The 19,288-nt window shown below is 39.5% G+C and overlaps 1 protein-coding gene across 3 annotated transcripts in view; it reads left to right on the top strand.

Annotated features, from left to right (window-relative positions):
• Positions 1 to 19,288, top strand: part of atrnl1a (attractin-like 1a) — a 305,950-nt gene that overhangs the window by 144,903 nt on the left and 141,759 nt on the right. For all 3 annotated transcript variants that reach the window (XM_034681468.1, XM_034681469.1, XM_034681470.1), the window contains 3 exons: positions 9,101 to 9,195; positions 10,015 to 10,093; positions 14,096 to 14,253. In XM_034681468.1, coding sequence (XP_034537359.1) covers positions 9,101 to 9,195; positions 10,015 to 10,093; positions 14,096 to 14,253 — 332 coding nt within the window. The remainder of the gene's footprint in view (positions 1 to 9,100; positions 9,196 to 10,014; positions 10,094 to 14,095; positions 14,254 to 19,288) is intronic.

The raw sequence follows: 19,288 nt of genomic DNA, 5'->3' as shown, positions 1-19,288 counted from the left end.
TATCATTGTTTCAGTGAGAGAGGCTGGAAAGGGTACGGCAATCAGAGGAGTCACGACATGCAGTGCTGGTCACTGAAAATATGCCTTTGATCACAAACAGCTGCTTTTCAAGAACAGGATGTGAGAAGAATTCACCTACATTTTACATAATGTTCACAGTTTATTTCTTTTAAAAACCCGAATCAGAAATGTTATTAAGATCAAGGAGTCACAGCAATCAGTTAGAGTCATCAAATGTAGCACTTAAACAGTCTGTAACAATTCTGCTAATTCTAAAGAATATAAGAAAATCCTGGTAAGGCAAGAATTGTCATTTTGAGCCAGTGATATCCTCTTCAGTGAGTTCCATGTGGGGTAGTAAAGTTTTTATTTTAGAGTTTACTGTTGGCATGGTCTCACTCTGTCTGCTGGATTTAGGACTGAGGTTTGAAAGCACTAGATGGCACCAATGTAATATCCTTGTACAGTATTGTAAAGGGCTTTTGGTGATGTAAATGCAAACAGTCAGACATGAATTTAATAGCTCCTAAAGTCTGTAGGCACACAGCTGCGTCATATCTCCATGGCTGCGGCCGAAATGCTTTTTTTTTTTGACTACATAATGCTCTGCCATTTATGCGTCATTAACATCTCCTTTGTCTTTGAAATGGGGTTAGCTTTGTTTGACTAAGAGCAAGCGCACTCAGAAGTACACACATGCAGCGAGATAGTGTGTATGAAGAAGTGATTTAAAAGCCATCCATTTCCTTGAGTTCAGCTGAGTAAGTGGTTGAGGTCAATATTATCCTTAAATGTCATTGGGAGGAAGGTGCTGATAAGAGAGGCTGTCTCTCTGTCATGTGGAAATACATGCAGATTATACTGTGTGAGAGGAAGATCCATCTTTGGTAGAGACTTAGACAGATTTAAGGGAGAAGTTTGAGAAATCTGCACCAACTGTGGATTTCCTTTGATGGGGGAAAGTTATCAAACAGCTGAGTGCAGAGAGATTACACAAATGTGCAAAACTGCAAAAAGAAATGTAATAAAGTTTATCCTTGAGCTGTGTCCTCACTGATGTGTGTTTTTAAGTACAAATATGAATATGCATGTCCCGTTATTTAAGGTGCGAGTAGAGCCTGTTCGAAAATTGTGATGCTATTATTTGAAAGTAGTGAATTCAACCACATTTGACTCCCATGTTTCCTTGAAGCTTTATTTTTCCTACATTTGTAGGACTTAGTCAGATCTTTAATTCAGTCACATGTCAGTCACTTACTCAAATCCTACTTCAAGAAAGTGTATGTTCAGACTTCAGACTTCTTATCTACTGTAGAATAAATGCTTGGATTTATTCCATCCAGTGATTGACTGCCTCTCTGCTTCACAGAGAGCCAGCCCTGACACAAAACACTCCTTCACTCACAGGGAACCAAAAGACCAGCAGCGGAGGTTAAGCACAAACTCCTTAAATGTGAACAGAAAGCCATTATCTAAACCAAACATCCACTTAAGGTTGAACAGCTGAAAATCAAAACAAGCCAGCCCCATTGACATCTGCTCTCAATCATACATGTTCAGTAGTCCATTCCCCTCTCTGGTGCTCCGTCTGACTCTGCTTTGCTTCCTCCCATTTGTACAAAGGGAATATATCAAAGACAATTGTAGGCAGGCTACTGAGCTATTGTATGAATCATAGATGTACATGGAAGCTCTGCTCAATAAAGCTTTCTGCTTAACCCAGATTTCACCCTAAATTACTACTCACTACATTATTATCATCTTCAAGTGTTGGAGTATAACCCACCTTTGAGTCTACTCGGTTTCCTATAAAAAGTACTTAGTATGCTTTGCTGAACTCACAATTTTGGATACATTTGAATACAGATATGCTTTAACTCAAGTGTGCGCTGGGGAAATGGAGCTAAATTTGTGTGGCACTGATTGAGAATTAAGTTAGTGCTCCAGCTTTTTGACATATATGCTATGTTCAACATCACAAATCCTACATCATGGGCTCTCCAATTGCTTGGCCTCTACTCACATAGTCTGGTCCCAACCTTTGCACTAACAGCAAGCAATGCTCATACCGCAAAAATAACACTTAAAAATATATCTCTGAGAATATGTTTCACAGTCTTATTTGGCTGACATGGGCATTCATATATAAGGTATACTGGAACGTACATAAGCAAAACAACTTAAAGGGGTAGTTCAATATTTTTGAAGTGAGGTTGTATGATGTACTTGTCAGTACTATGTGTATTAGCCACAGGATACCCCAGTCAGCTCAGCCTCTTTGTTGAGAAAGCAGCTGGAGAGCGGTCACAGAAATCTAGGCTATCAATCGCTGCAGTGTATTTTGATAAGGTAGTAATATATTGTGTGCACCATGGGTTGTTTCATTATGCAATAAAAAACAACAAGAGGCAAATTTGGCTTCCTGATTTTCTGATTTAACTCCTGAGTATTGAAGGCAGTTGGTAAAAAAACAGCAGCATTCAGTGAGGCAGTGAACTCTGGATGGTGAGTGAGGCAGACTGCAGGCGAAGTGAGCCGCTGATATCCTCTGATTCAGAAAGGTTGCAAAGTCCCACTCATGACAGCAGGAGCTCCCTGGGCTCCTAGTTTACACACCTGCACCACCAGGTAACTGAGGATTGCTCCTGCTCTCCAGTTAGCACAGAATTTTCTCCCCTCTCTCCTTCAGTCTATTGAGTAGCGTTCTTCCTTTCCAAAATAGAGCATACTCTTACACCAAGAATAGTTCTTTGGTTGGAGTTTGTTAAGATATGCTAAATGACGTAATGCAGCTGACCCTGTCTGTAACGGTTGATAACCCAGCTTCAGTTCTGGTTCTTCGGCTGCTCTCTTAACAAAGAGGTCAAGCCGACCGGCAGCCCCTGTATGACAAGTATCTCATACATTCCCATTTTAAAAAAATCAGTCAGTATAGCACAAACCAAATAATTTAGATGTGCCTGTTAATGCCTGTTGAGAAAAAAATGTGAATAGTAAATTATTTCAAAAACCATCAGAAAAATGTCTATGTGGAGGACATTTGATATGAATAGAGCATTATCGCCTTGTTATCAAACTTGTATTAGCTTAAAATAAACATTTGACTGATTTAAACTGATTATTACATAGCTGGGTTAAATACTTGATGCTGATTGGTCAATATTCTGCTGCAAAGCTAATATTTGACCACATTCAGTTGCCATTGATTTGGCTCTAATCACAGACTCAGGAAGACTAATCATCATATCATCCCCTTACAAAAGTCTGATTAATATGGCTTAGATTTATTGACTGTAGGAAAATATAAAAGAGATGGAAACAGCTGAGGGAAAGCAGGAGAGGAAGATACAAAAACTGTACAGTATGATAAAGATAAACCTTCAAATCTTAAGACAACGCACAAAGTAAACACTAACAGAGCAGGGTTTGCAAAGCAGGGTTATTTAAGGACTGATGAATGGTAAAGAAAATGTCGGAGACTCTGACAATGACGAGGCAGGGAATCTTAATCGGGTATGCACTGATTCACTCTGTCCTGTTCACCTTATTTTACCTCACCATCAGTGGAAATTTTCAGTCAAATATGAGCGACAACAGCTAAGCTAGCTCATTTAACTTCATACTTCTCATAGATGATAATACAAGAGACAGAGATGACATCTTTATCTTGTTTAAGCACTACATGTGATAACTGTAGTCCGCTTCTATAACATACAAAAGACAAAACACAGAATTTTCATATTGTCATACATCTAAACAGCAATATCTGCTGGAGATCAGTTTTCATCAGACTGATGAATGTGAGCGTCCTGCTATGACTGCAGCGTTCCTCATCTCACTTGGGGATAAAGTGCAAAGAGCGCTGCTTTGGTTCAGTTAGCGCTGTCATATTGAACCACCAGTCAATTGATGAAAAGCAACTTTGCTGTTTAATGAGTTTGGCCCCCAGTCAGGCTAGCATTTATGAGCAGGCATCACCAGGACAATGCTTTAATGAACCACTGTCATCCTCCATCACAGTCAGCTACGAGGGATGTCTAATTAGTGGCGGCCACCAAGTGTCCCACCACATCCACTGGAGAGACCAGCAGTCGGCTGAATTACCGGCTAACACCAGTCAGTCCACGCTCAGCGCTGCCTGCTGCCCCGAGGCATGCTCGGAAAGCTTAGTCACGCCAAACTGCAGTGGCTTCAATATTTACCGACATCCTCACAATTAAAACCACAATTAGTGAAGTACTACACTAAATAGGATTGATAAATGACCTCATGACTAAAATCTACATAGAGAGAAATTAAGAGGGTTGATCGGTCATATTCCCAAAATTTACCTGATAAAATCTGATTTAGTCTTCTTAAAGTCAAATTATTTCAAAGCAATATAAACGTAGTGAAATTTGGGGCCAATTCAAACCTTAAAGTGGTCTCATAGCTGTGATCAGTAGTCAACAACGCTCCTGGCCTCAGGCCCTTCATTAGACCACGATCTGGCATCAGTCTAGGATGACTCAATATTTGCTGACAGGCACTCAGTCTGGATGCCTATCCAACTTGGAATAATTGGTCCTATCAGGCCAAAAAGCTCCTTTGCAAGTAAGAGGTTGCCCTGATAGACTATAAAATATTCTGATTGATTTTTAGATTGAGTCAGTTTCAATAACAGTTTGATCCGTGTTCATATGTGACATTGTAGAAGGGTTGATAGCACAGAGCACATGAACGCGCTGGCTTTTTATCAAGCTTGAAAGGAGACTGTCAATAAATGCAGTCATTACAGTCTCATTTTATAAGGGAACCTTTCTCAAGGATGTCTTTATTTTTTTTAAATATATGAAAAAATATTAATTATATTTTAATTTATATTAAAAATGAAATAACTGTTGATTTTAATTACCAACGTTTATCAATATTATTGTTTTAGATCAATCTAGATGGTGTATTTACCTTTTGAAATATTGTTAAATATTCACATATTTTACCTAATAAAAAAAAAAATTGAACTTTTCAGATTTAACTTTTATTTGAGAAATGTGTGACCACAGAAGGAATCTGCATTTTTTTTGTCAGAAATAAAAAAAAAACCAATTGATTTTATTCAGTGTGCTGGCTTTAGACTGATAATGGATGTTGTAATCCTGAAACACTGAAAAAGGTTTGGTTTTATTAATTGGATTTAACCTCAAACTTTAAATCAAAACTCAAATGAATAAACTTTGTCATCATCACAGATATATTGTGTCCCCCCCTCATCTTGTTGAAAGCTGCAGAAGGACTGTATCAGTTGTACTTTGCAGAAGTATTTTAAGCTCCTTTAACAAACTTTTGGCTCAAGCGTCAACTTTGGTGCCCCCTGTGGATGAAGCAGTCTTTGCTTATTGTGCCCTGTAAATGTGAAATTACAGTTTAACAAGAAGTCTCTTTCAACAGTGGAATTGTATCACTCATTGTGAATCTTTGCCACAGAAACTCTGGAAAAAGGTTCCATCAGCAGTGGGCACTTCATCATTTGGTCTGGCACTTACTCCCTCATCAGTGGTTTATTGATTTGTATATACTTACTGACGTTTTGTAAGAGCAACATGTATTTGATAACTACACTCTACAAACTTATTGACTGGGTTAACCATGACTTTCCAATAAATCGGGGATCACCTGAACTCATCCAAAATGACTTCAGGGTAACCTTGACTTCTAATCAGGTCTGATAGTGAATCAGTGTTGTCCTTGTGTTTGCTTCCCCGGCTCTAAGCTCTCTTTCAGCGAGGTGATGCTGAAGTGCCTGGCCTGTGCTCTGACAGGCAGGTGTTGCAAATGGGAAATAATGAGTTGTTAACAAGCATTAAATGAAACCTCTGCGAGAGATTGTGACAGAGTGACATTGTAGGTGAGTTCACGCTTGTTTAGAAATTTCTATCCAAAGTCAACGTCTGGAATATCAGATTACGCTCCGGGTGACGGCTTTCCATTCTGCCTTCTCATTCCCCATCACAGTGTTTTGTTTCATACCGGCAGATTTAGCTTACACATTATGGTAATTAGATCACCCATCTGTGAACCTAAGACATTGACATGGACTATTTCTATTTCAGCTCTTCTGGGGGTCGTTAAAACCTTTAGTGACACCTTGATTTGATTCTTCCAGAGTGAGAATTTGCACATGTATGCCTGTAATTGAGATTGTTTAAGTGAAACTGCTTTCAGATTCCTCAGATGGGATTAGTAATTAGCTGCAATGAACTTTTAAACCTGGCTGATGCTCTTTCTCTCAGCCTTGAAATCAAACATCAGAGACACGCACAGGGACTGCAGTACATTTTTCCGTGCTGTGCTTGTTTGGCTAACCACAGACATGGACACACATGTAAGCACACAAAACACATATGCACACGGCAGTAGATGTATGGAATCAACCCTACAGTCTTGCAAATGTACAGATGTGTACATGGATAAGATATGAACATATGTTTGATGTACATGTCCATACACACACACGTCTCCATTCTTTTCATAAACTGGAAGCAGTCTGAAATTGTACTTTCGACCCTTTTGGGATAAACAACTGAGAAGTAGCAGTGCGCGTCTGCCTGGGAGGGGGAGGGGGGAGATGTTAAGAAAAAATATTGTCTTTGATCTGATGATATCTGCTGTTCGGGCTAAGTTGCCATGAAGGCTGAACAAAACAAGAGTGTTTGTCAAACATAATTTGCTTTCGTCTTGGTGACGCCCCGGGTTCATACAGCTGAAAGGAAGGTGATAACTGCACATCTCTTGCTCTCTCTTCAGAGTGTGACACTAAACTTTATTTTTGCTTTGTAAGTGGAAAGTTCTCATGGTGTCTTTGCTCAATGCTGGTATTCAGTGTCAGACAGCAACAGCTCAAATGTTACAACACAGCACTTGTTCTTATTCAGAAACACTCATACAGTTACGTGTCTGAATACTCATCAGTGACCATTAGGAGTGAAAAAAGGGTTTGAATCTTGAATGATATGATGCTCTGGACTTCTGTGTATACCACTCAGGGTTATTGAATTCACTGTGTTTGAGATTGCATTTATAAGTCCATGCTGTACTTAGTAATAGTCATCTCAAGCTAAATTACAACTCAGTAGTCACTGGGAACTACTCAACAATTAATCAGCATGCATCTTTGCTATATGATTATATGTTTTGAGTGAGAATCAGCCTGTTAGGCTACAACTCTGTATGTTTTTGGCAACATATCAAGTGTCACAAAGGTTAACAAAATCCTGTCTGTAGTCTCTAAATGAAAGTTCAGCTCACCTGCATTGCTATCATACAGTTTTTACAGGTTTTAAGATAGTTTGTTTTAAAGGCACCTTACGTATAGTCTTGCTGAATTATTTCCATCAAACTCAGAAAACCCTAACCTTCTACAAAGCTGATAGGAACTATGTATTATACTATAATCTCTGAGATGAGGTCTGTTGTTAGCTGTTCAAGTTGAACATCACACCAGTCATACAGTCACAAAGTTTTAATACTGTGTCCAAGCAGCCAATAGACTACTCTCATTGCTTTGCCTTATACCTGCTCTCTGGTTCTATCCCCCTCTTCTTCCATTATACTGAATTACGTGGATTTTAATCTGAGCTTTATGTTAACAGCACAGCAGAAAAAGAGACCTGGGTGGATACAAGTCTTGTGATGGATGAACATTGTTTGGTCTTATTGAAAGAGTTTGTGAAGTTAACTTCCTGCCATGCTGATGCCCCTGCCTTTCCCTGTACACGAGACAGCTAAAAATAAACTTGCGTGTAGATTGGACTGACTGCTTGGGATTTTCTTGACTGATGAGTCATCTTCCCTTACCTGCAGCCTGTAATTTGTCACTGTCATTACAGGATAGAAAGGAATCTAAGCGTGCCTTTTCTAGGATTAGTGGAATGAACAAAACTACAGTCAATCTGTAGGCACAAACTTTGAAAATAGGAACCAGAGTTGAGTAATCAGTGTTGCCTGCATAAGTGTGTTTTAACCTGAGCTGCCCTTGCAGACATCGCATGCACTGGCACTCATATATACACACACATACAAACACACACCTGGATTACCCTGAAGGGCCAGCACTCGGCAGTCATGCTGATTAACTTTATAAATATCCTCTTACACGGATAGCCTCTCATGGCCACAGAGATGCTTTCTCCTCTTGTTCCCGCTTTCCCCTCCTCCCTTCCTCTCCTACTCCATCAGACAGGCAGGCAAGGTGACCCAGTGTGGCTCCTGCTGTCTGTCCAGATGTTCAATCACCATGATCCCTTCTATCTATACGATGGCCATTGTCTTGCTGACAAAGAGCCGCTTCCTGACACTCCAGGAGGAGCCGTTATCAAAAATGATTAAATCTCTGCGAGGACACGATTATTTCCACTCTCACTCATGTTCTATTGATTTGCTTGATGGCTCATCTAGGAGACAACATCCTCAGTGAGAGCGCTCATGTTCACATTCATACAACATGTACGTGTGTTTGATCACACATGCTCACCTTGTTTACTGTGTCACTGAATGAGATCTTTGACTGAAACCCTGCCTCTGTATCCTCAGTCATCTAGTTGAATATCGACACACAGTCAGCTTCTCTCGTGTTTTTACTCTCCTAAATCTGTCTGTGCTTGATGGTGTTGCCAATAAAGAGAGCCAGGATGGAGAGCATTCTTAAAGAGCAAATAAGTGGGAACAGTGGGCAGGCTGAATGAACAAAAATTACAAACAACCACCCAAATAAAGAAGTAAAATATCACTGGAGCATATTATTACACAGATCATTTAACCGTCTGGAGCTTAACTAAAGCATAAATTCACCATCGCCAATAGATTCAACAACTCAGTGGAGGTAGATGACTTTCCACCAATGAGTCAGTTTCTTTGGGAGGTTTTGGTCTGCTAACAGGAAGTTTTCCCTCCCCACTTTGCTTCCACATGGTGTATTATGCATGTCTTTGTACATAATCACAAATTACCGTCTAGGCCTGTTTTATATATTCAGTAGTAAGTACGAAGATAACCTTGGGTGTGGTGTCAATTTTGGCCGCATTTTCCCTTCATCCCTCTTTTTCTATTTGTTTCTCTCACCCAGACAACCTGCTGATCGATTACCAGTTTACCTTCAGTTTGCTTCAGGAAGATGACCGCTACTACACCGCCATCAACTTCATGGCTACACCTGAACAGGTAACACATGGACTCACAAGGGGGTGCTACTGTCATTGTAAATGGGAAGTGTTAGTCAAGGAATGTGTCTCTGTTATGGTCTACACATCACATGACTGGTCCAATTAAATGAATTAATTATATTAACTTACTTATTTGCCACTTATGTTGTATGTTTTCATAATGAGGGGGGGGGGGCTGGATTGTCTGTTTTTGTAGCATTTCAATTATGTGTATTTGATCATAAGCAGCAAAGACAGATAAAAAACAACAAGGTGATGACCGGTGGAAACTTATCCATCATAGACAATCTGATCACGAAGAGGCCACACAGTTGTATTTTTAAGGAATGTGTTGAACATGTTTCCTCTTAATATGTGAAGCTGTTTTTGAAAGTTAGACACATCGAAAATCTTGAGTTTTATCTCACCTGTTTTTCTGTCTGAGTGGTGCCTTAAGGTGTAGTTACAGCTCAAATTGGGATTTCGAGACAGCATTGCAGACAAAATCACCAAATCAATGCAACGGCTCGTAAAGAAGCCAACAGATTCAAATTTGCCTTAGGTGACAGAAGTTGAGATGTGTTGAGAAGTTGAGTTGGGAAATGTTTTCTTTTGTTTGTGCATCTTAAATGTGCAGAGCAGGGTGCAAAAGGTCAGCATACCTGGAGGAAAAGAAAGGAAACAACTGCACATAAGATGTCAAAACATGAGCTGCACAGTCAACAGTGCAGTAAAAAATACTACTTTAAACAAAAGCAACATGTATTTTTGTTGCTAACTGTTTAAAATTCAGTAACCTACCCTTATATATGTTTCAAATTATCTTTTTCCCCTCTAGGCCAACAAGAACCTGGACATGTCGATAAACGCATCAAACAACTTCAACCTCAACATCACCTGGTCCTACAGCTCCACAGGTAGAGAACATGCCCATATGCTTGTCTAAAAAAAACCTATTATTTCCTTTATCAAAATTTCCCCTGCTTAACTCACCAAAGTTTCAGAAAGTGCCCTCCACAGTTTTTTTTCAAGAGTTAAAGGCAACTCCTGGCAGTTGTCTCTTCTAGACAAAATGCTTCAGATCAGGTGCAAGTAACAAGTACTATGTCATGTACCTACAGCTCATTGTAGAAGGAAGATCAAATTACTGAGACTACAGCCTTAAAAATAGTAGCTGATAGTAGTTTGGGTACAGCTGTCCTTTGAGGAACTGTGATTAAAACAAAGTAAGTTTTATCCCTTCATACTGAACACAGCAGTGGACTAAGTGAACTTTGTTTTGTGCTTGTCAATCTATCCCATTCATCTGAACGCCCTGAGGACAAATATATTAGTTCACCAAGTCCACTTAAACTCAAGGATGGACTGATAACAATTTGCCGGTCAGAGGTCAAAGGTTAGCGCCCTCACAATCTTGAGTGTGTAATATCTAAACAAGACCTGGAAGGAACTTTACTGCGTGTATCTACATTTTTGGCACTGTATTTGTCTGAGAGAAAACGATGCAATCTGTGACAGATTAGTGGACAATCTCCTCTCATTCTGCCAGAGTACCTGCCTGGTAAAGGGTCTGATGAAGATCACATGCTCTGCAGAGGAGCATGAGGACAAAACAGAGAAGATTTTCTCTAGTATCATTTACCTCTTGCAGGATAATGTTTTGTTCAGATGTAAGAAAGCCTTATTGATGTAAACTGCAACTTTATTGTTTTGCAGGGGAAAACAACCTAGACCTGTGCTATTGCAGAGAAAGATAAATTATCAAGCAGAATGACTGTAGAACAGAAGTGATGGTCTGCAGTGCCTTTTATGGTTAAATAAGGCCAATATGTGTTAACTTTAAATGCCGTGCTGGTTCTTCAGATAATTTTTCAAATGATTACCTCATATTACTCCTTTAATTCTGTCAAAAGTAAGTTAGTAGAGAACGTATAACGCAGCAAAAACGGTCGAAATTGATCTTCTCTTTAAGTCTTTATTTTGTTAAGGACACTTTTACAAAGACAGGAGATGTGGAGGTAGAAAGTGGGGGAAGTGGGGTTTTTTTTGTATTGTGTGTTAGTGTGTATAATTGTATATGACCCCAGAAATAAAGAAAGAAAGAAAGAAAGAAAATGTGGTTTTTCGACCAGAAGTTCCAGAAACTTTTAGTTCATGAAACTACTCTTCCAGGAACTAAATGGTTCCTGTGGCCCAATATTGTCTGTGTTTCTACCGAGTCCCATGGAGATTACGTAAATACGACCTGTGATGTATGGAGGAAAAATAAAAGTAAATGCAATGAGATCTGTGAATTGATACTTGAAAGCAGACAAGCACGAGTAGCAAAGCCGTTTCAATATGCCTGAAACGCTCAACTGAAAGTAAGATGATTGATTTTAAAAGCCATTTGTTGCATCTAATGAGGATATTTTGACATTTGAGTAAAAAGCGAAACAAGGATGCATTCTCGAGGACTATTTCTGCGTTTCAACAGCTGTTGTAAACTCGACAACGAAACCTTCAGCATTGCTGGCCCTGTTACCCATGATTCCTGGACCTTCAGAGAGTACTACCCTGAGTGTAGAAACTTTTCAGGGGGGATTACCTATCCTAGAACTAAACTCAGACCCTAGTTCCTGCTGTTGAAATGCACAGTTCCTCCAAAGGTCCAGAGTTCCCGGGGAAAGTCTCTGTGGTTGTAAAAGCACCTAAAGACATGTAACAAATGGTTGAGTTGAACCAGCAACCGCTGCAACAAGGAGCCTGTCTACATAAGGCGTATGCCTAAACCACTGGGCCAACGGGGCCCCATTAGAAGTCTTAATAATAGGACATTTCTCTGACTTTCAGTGTCACATAATGGAAGTGAAAGTGAGCTGTGATATCAAATGTAATTTGACTCAGTGGCTGATTGTTTGGTCTGTCTCCAAAGCTCCGTCATTGAGCTGTCTGGGTGTAAAGATATCCCACAGTCGGTATCTTTTATTAGTGTCCAAGTGTCCTTAAGTAAAATGGTCAGATCTCCTTCATGCTTACCTCCAGGGGATTCTCTCTCAACGAAACACATCAGAAGCTATTTTGAATTTTGGCATTAGGGCGTTTTATACATTTTCCCTCCTGATTTCAATTAAGATAAAAGCACTCTGCTTTCACACTCGTAGTGTCTGGGGGCCCTGAGCCTCTTCAGTTTGGGACTCTGAGCCGTGTGTGTGCGTGTGTGTGTGTGATTGTGGGCAGACTATTACAGAGTGTTTAATGGCCCTGATAAAGCAGGAGGTGGAAATATTTTATTCACAGCGTCTGAAAAACTCAGCTATTAACACAGAACTGCTGATAATGCGCTGAAGGATACTGAAATCAGACCGCTTCAGCGCTGAGAGGAATTTACTAGCTCGCTCTGAATTACTGCGAGGTGTCAGGAAAATAATTTGCCTGCTTCAGATGAAAGGCACGCCTTGACATTTAAAACTGTGGACTGTTTTCACTCAACCTGCTCACTTACCACTTGTAAGGCTGGAAGCAGCTTGGATGATGGGTCACTCTGTTTGGCTGTCATCGTGCTGCAGAGTCCTTCTATAAATTTGTTTTTCTGCTTTACTGTTGCTTTGCACGAACGGGGAGTGGAGTCAGACTTTCTATCTGACTTGCACTAGTCCCATTTTCTTTCCTCCCATCTTACTGAGACCCCACATTTTGTACTTTCAATCGTGGATCTTTCTCTTCTACTGTCAACATGCCACCAAAGTATGTGTGGTATCCCATTAGGCATTTTTACTCTTTGCATTCAATACCTTGCTCTACTTTCCCCTTGTCTGTTTTTCCTTACAGTCACACAAGATCTGCATCTTCTAATAATGTGCCCCCTGTAATTGCCCCAGTAGTTATGGGGGTCATCTTTTTCAGTACATGCTTATGCCATTAGTTTGTATATTCGGATTTCCACAGGTAACGTTATCAAGCTGGTTTTGATCCTTTTCATACTCTATCTTGTAACAAGTCTCCTTCACTCCTGGCTTTCCTGCTGCTGCAATAGCTGAATCGTGGATGATACAAAAATAATTTTTGAATTTCAGTCTGTTCACAACCTTGTATCTTCATATTGTACCTTTTTTTTTTCATTAATCAATGCTGTTGACCTCCTTATATGCCTGACAGTAGGTTTTCTAAAATGTAACATATGAAAATAAATTTAAATAAACTTGTCAAATCTCATGCAGTGTTTAGATATGTGAAAACATTTTTTTTTTATCTTCCTGGAAAGTAGTCCTTTTGGAGATAGAAGATTTCTGCCTGACAGGGACAATATGTCATGCTAAAATGAGAGTCTCCATTTTTTTTAAATATTACCCTTTCTCCTACAAAATTGCAGAGAGCAAAATATAAAAAATGCCCAAAACGTATTGACAATTGAAACTAAGTATATGGAAAAAATATAGTTGAGATTGGGACAGTGTCAGACGGCTAATGCCAGCTCCTTAATTCGCAGAATATACAAAGCCAGCTCTTGGTAATAAACGTTGGAAGATTTTCTCTTATGTAATGGATAATGCTGCATTTACATGAATTCAGACGGTCTTACTATAGTATTATGTCCCCTGCATCCCTATTAAAATATACTGTCATGATTTTTGGTGACATCCCTCGTTTAAAATAAGGAGCACTGCTATCCACAAGCTACTGTTGTTATATTTAATATATTCTTAAGCAGTTGTTGGAGGCTAAAATAACATGACCATCCTCAAATGTACCACTGTTTGTGTTTTGACTGTTCATGAAAGCTTCCTATGATAAACAAAATCTTTTTAGACCGTAATAAATTACTTGATTTACTGAAAATAGTTCTGCATGTTTTCTCCTCTCTGTTAATTGTCTTATGCATGTTGAACTACAATAATTTCCGCTGTGTTTCTCAATAGTCCTCCCTCTGTCTCTTTTAGCTGGCACCATCTCAGGTGAGGAAATGCCCATCATAGCAAGGACCAACATCAAGGAGCACCGGGACAGTTTCTCCTGTGAGAAGTTCAACTTCCGACTCCACCACAACATCACCTTCTACGTCTATGTGACAAACTTCAGCTGGCCAATCAAGATCCAGGTTAGACATTTTATGAGGGGATACATGGAGTGTGATATAATGAACAAAATTGACTGCTGATTACTGAATTGGCATATTTGACGAGTATTCTGGCTGCAAGAAGGATTTTTATTGACACTGATTTATCCAGTCATCATTGGTTGTCACTGCTCAATCTAAAACAATGAAACATGCCCATCACAAACTCCAAATACCTGACCCATCATCCTCAAGGAACTGGAAAATTTGCTGATAAAAAATTAATGACCCAAATGAATGACCGATAACTTCTGTGATATCAGCCAACAAACAATGAAACCCGGAAAGACAATACATATTCATCAAAGGATGCTTGAAATCAAAATAACTGAAAACTCTGAAGACACAGCCTCAATAATGTCCACACACTGATAGTTAATCTTGCATAATTAATCTTAATCCTCTTGTTGTGTTTAATGGCTACAGCATGGGCCACACAAAAAGACGTCTGCTGCTGATTTAGGACATGATGATGGCGAAGATGATGGTGGATGATAATGGTTGTGGCATTGGTGGTTAGCTGTGCCTTGACCTGAAGCAGATTATGATGAATTCAGCCTACAAAGGAAGAGAACAGAGCCCAAGGACTAAGGTTTCCTGTCTTATTTATCCAGATGTCTTCAAAATCTGAGTCCAGTAGAGAAAAAGAATGGCTTCATAGTGTTGTGTTCACAAAGTTGATTTTAGCTGTCGTTTTTTTTTGGTATTTCTCAACTACACAAGTGTTGTGTAATTGCTCTAACTCGACCTTGTGTCTTCAATTTGTGTCGGGCCTAAGGGAATAATCAAACATTTTAAAGTGATTAGTGAATAACACAATACACGATGCACCCCATGTTTAGCTTTGATATTTTGCTCAATAGTTGAGAAGAAAGTTTTGTTTCCAATTAACATGCACCCACTGATCCAAATGTTACAAATTAGACTGACAAAGATACTCACAAATCAGACAATTTAACTGCTAATGTTCAACAGGCAGCAGCTCCACACAATGTGTGTCAACTAAAATTGCTGTGACTGCAGAAGGAATATTGCAAAACTCTTTTAGAAGTTACACTTAAACTACTAAACTCTGGGTATGATAGAAGCATGAAGACATTTCTGTTCATTTGGTACACCGATTCGCCTAGTGGTTTAATGCACCCCATGTATAGAGGTTATAGTAGCAGCAGTTGCTGGTTTGACTCCAGGCCACGGCCCTTTGCTGCATGTCTTCCCCCACTCTCTACTCCCCACATTTCCAGTGTCTCTTCAGCTGTCAGATCTAATAAAGGCAAAAGTGCCAGGAAGAAGACAGTGTTCATTTTAAAGAATACTATTTTAAAATTCACAGTTTGTTTCACATTATGCAAGTTTCAAGGTTTAACAAAAGTCTGGTATTAAATTTGATTTAAATGTCTCAAAAGTTGGCCAGTGTTGTGATGGTAAACAGCTTAGGATTTTATAGCCCAAGCTTAAGTCTTTGCCACATATTCACACATTTGGTGTGAATGTGTGTGTGCAGTAAGGATATCCGCTCATAACTCATGGAGCCGCGTGTTACTTATGCTCTTCCCTCAAAGTTGCTGTAGGCTACTCTGTCTAATATCCCTCCTGCACTCAATTCAGATTTAACCTCCACTCCACTGTAAATAACTCCCCTTTTATTAACAAAAGGGACAAAATGAAAACTCTATTGTCAAGATGGAAGCCACCATTTTTTGACAGCAAATAGTTTGTTTGCTGGGAATGATTCAAGCTTTAAACCCCTCCCCCTTCCAGCGTGCTTGTTCTCCATCTAACAAACATGCTACCACACTTGGACTCACCCAACACTGGAGAAAAGGCTACCACCTCACTAAGCCTGTACATTGGGAACAATTTCAGGTCAGTTCCACATATGCATATAAAAGGTGGGGTTGAAATTACCAACTTTATGGAAGGTAGCCTACGCACACTGCTGCTGTTCCACAGTAAGTAACAGACAAACATAATACATTCATGCAGTTAAACCTCCCCAACATGTCAGTTAGTGTGTGTGGTAAAGCACAAAGCATGTTTTACATCATCATCTTAGTCACTTCCAGTTCTCAGGAGCTGTCTCGAGTACAACAGACAGCCCTGACAGGACACTGAGCATAAACCATTCTGAGGAGTGTTTGGCAAATCTGCTATCACATTTAATGATCTGTGAGTTTTCCAATGTCTCTCCATCAATTATGCAGCACTGGATTAAATCTCCAGGCAGCAGCCACACACACACTAAATATTCACACTCAGGCCTTATGATCCATTAAATTGAAGTAGACTTTCAGCGGTGATATTTTAGGATGACTGTCATGCAGGGTGCAGGCTATGTGCTGATGGATGGAGTCAGGAAGTGACAGAATGGACGAATTAGAAGAGAGTGAAGACAGACTGGCTGGTTAAATGATGTAGGGAGTAGCGTACAGTCAACATGTCCAGTGTTGAGAAAATGGAGAGTGTGTTACTGACAAATGGAGGAAGAAGGACAGCAGGTCTGCAGACAAATGAAGACATACAGCAGAGGACAGATAGATGGGTCGTTACATGTCAGGGATGGACGAAATATATCAGTCTTATAACTTAACGGCTGATTACGGGATATCTTTTATTATTCAGTTTTACAATAATAAAGAATATCTCTTTAAAACAGCTGATGGAAGCTACATTTATCACTCATTAACAGGCCTACACCTTAACACAGACAGCATTATTCGATCAGTCGTTAAACACAGAGGAAGAACAAGGAAAGAAGTCCTCAAGTTTTAACAACAAATCTTAAAAGTTACCGCAAAGAAGATGTATTGAAAGAAAGCAGAGCAGCAGTAGCTGCAGCTAGCATTAGCACCAATAAATTCACTAGTTTAGATTTGAGGACGGCAGAAAGTTTACCAGAGACGACCCATTAATGTCAAAATCACTGATTTACCAGCACTTGATGACCCAACTGTACGTGAAGTAGAAAGCCAAATATTTCATCAGCTTATTGGCATTTTTAGACCAGCGTCTGTGGAGACCCTGGTACTAAATGACTTACAGAAAACCTGATTCTGGGTTGGGGTTTGGTATATAGCAAAGCAGCTCCCTCCTTCCGATCTATTAAAAGTCGGCCCTCGATCCAAGTTTTTGTCAGTTTCGCGAGCAGGCTCCTCCGATTCTCCTCCTTACTCTCTAATTAACATCTTGTCTTCATCCTGAACAAAAGCTGTTGATGAACATTTATCATCATGATTAATGAAAGGCTCTGGATGATGTTATATCTACCCACATTCACAGTCTGATCCACAAGTTCTACCACAGACATTTGTACTTCTGACGTACAGTATGTCTAATGAGTGTACTTAGTTTGACAGACCAGCAGCTGGGTGAAGACATTAATATGAAATAGGCATCATTGGATGCACAGGAGTGCTCTGGTTCATAGTAAAAATAAAAATGAGTCAGAACTGCTCTTTGTGTTTTCTGTGTTAGCATAAGGGATTTCAGTTAGATTTAGTAAGTATAGCATATTAACATGTACCCATCTTATTTTAATAAATCTCAGCCTTTCTCACCCTCAGGCGCGCACTAACTACACATTTTAAAACACAAATGTATAAAAAAAAAAAGTATTAGTAATCATATTGGCATTGGCCATCAGGAGCAGCATCTTATCAGCTATCTGTATCAGGCGATGGAGAGACTTAAGGGTGTTTTAAAGGTAAAGGGCATTGCCAAAAAATAAGTAAAACTAACAATTAATGTGACACAGGGCTCAAACAAGAGGCAAAACCACTTTATAGTGCTGCCAGCATCCTTTTCAGTACACATGTAAACTAATGAAGCTGTGGCGGGCTCGAAATCTTGGGATGTCTACGATATTTTTAAATGTTTAACTTGTCAGAAAAGCGAAAACTCACTGATAAACTCTTGTAAACATGTTTCTTTATAGATTAGATACATGCTATGGTTCTGATAAAAAATTAAATGAGCATCTCATGCTCGCCAGCCCTTTAGATTGTCCCACCCCTCTCTCTCTCTGCCGGAGCTGTAGTTCCTCTGATTATTCCTACTTAATGTAATTTCAAAAGCTGCCAATGCACTGTGTTATTAAGACATGTGTCATGGTACTGGTTTAGCTTGGTTGGTAGATCATATGCCTCATGTACAAAGGCTTTGCTTTTGACTCCTGCCCTCAGCCCTTTGCTGCATGTCACCCCCACTGTCTTCTCCTATTTATATCTGCCCTCTCTTCAACTGTCCTTACAAATAAAAGCAAATAGAGAAATTAAATTAAATAGATCACTGCTGTCTGTTACTTTTAAATATTCATGTTAAATATATTTCAAAGGTTTTTTAGTTCTTAGAATAGAACAGAAGCTTGGTGACTGCGACAAAACACACATAGAGCTAGCAAGACTAATCCTGAATTACTTGTTACAGTTGAGCACAATGAAAACTAAGAACTACAATGTTATAAGAAGTTAAAAGTAGTTGAAGATTGGGAGAGTTATGGGTTAGAGAAACCTTTTCTATGTCTTACTTCTGTCCATTTTTGGATGTTACATGGCTGAGAGCTATCATCCGATGACTGTATAAATGATGGAAGACATGCAAGCTGCTCAAATGTGAAACCACAATGTTAAGAGCTCCCCGTAATGGCTTGCTGCACTATGGTCATGAAGTCTACCTCCTCCCTGTTAACAGATGGAACATGAATAAAATTGTAACATCAAAATCACATAACATATGTTTTTCTCAAGCATGATTTTGCTTTAATGTAGCTATTTTGTATCATGCTGATTGATGCCCAGGTGCTCATTTTATTTATGTGTGTAGTTTAAATCAGTTATTTGATGGTATATAAAGGGGTATAATGGGTTAATGGACAGCTCTGTAGAGTCATATGGCTGCTGTGGCGTGGTGTGCACTGGCAGGGTAAAGGGACTGCCAGAGGAGATGTTAAAACAATAACACAAGAGTCACTGAACTTTCCGCTCTGCCCATCGCAAGGGTGTATTTAGGCTTCACTTTT

This window comes from Notolabrus celidotus, chromosome 4, assembly GCF_009762535.1.
Source record: "Notolabrus celidotus isolate fNotCel1 chromosome 4, fNotCel1.pri, whole genome shotgun sequence".
NCBI lineage: Eukaryota > Metazoa > Chordata > Actinopteri > Labriformes > Labridae > Notolabrus > Notolabrus celidotus.
Note: the sequence above shows the minus strand (reverse complement) of the source record. Positions and strands in the feature narration are given on the sequence as shown.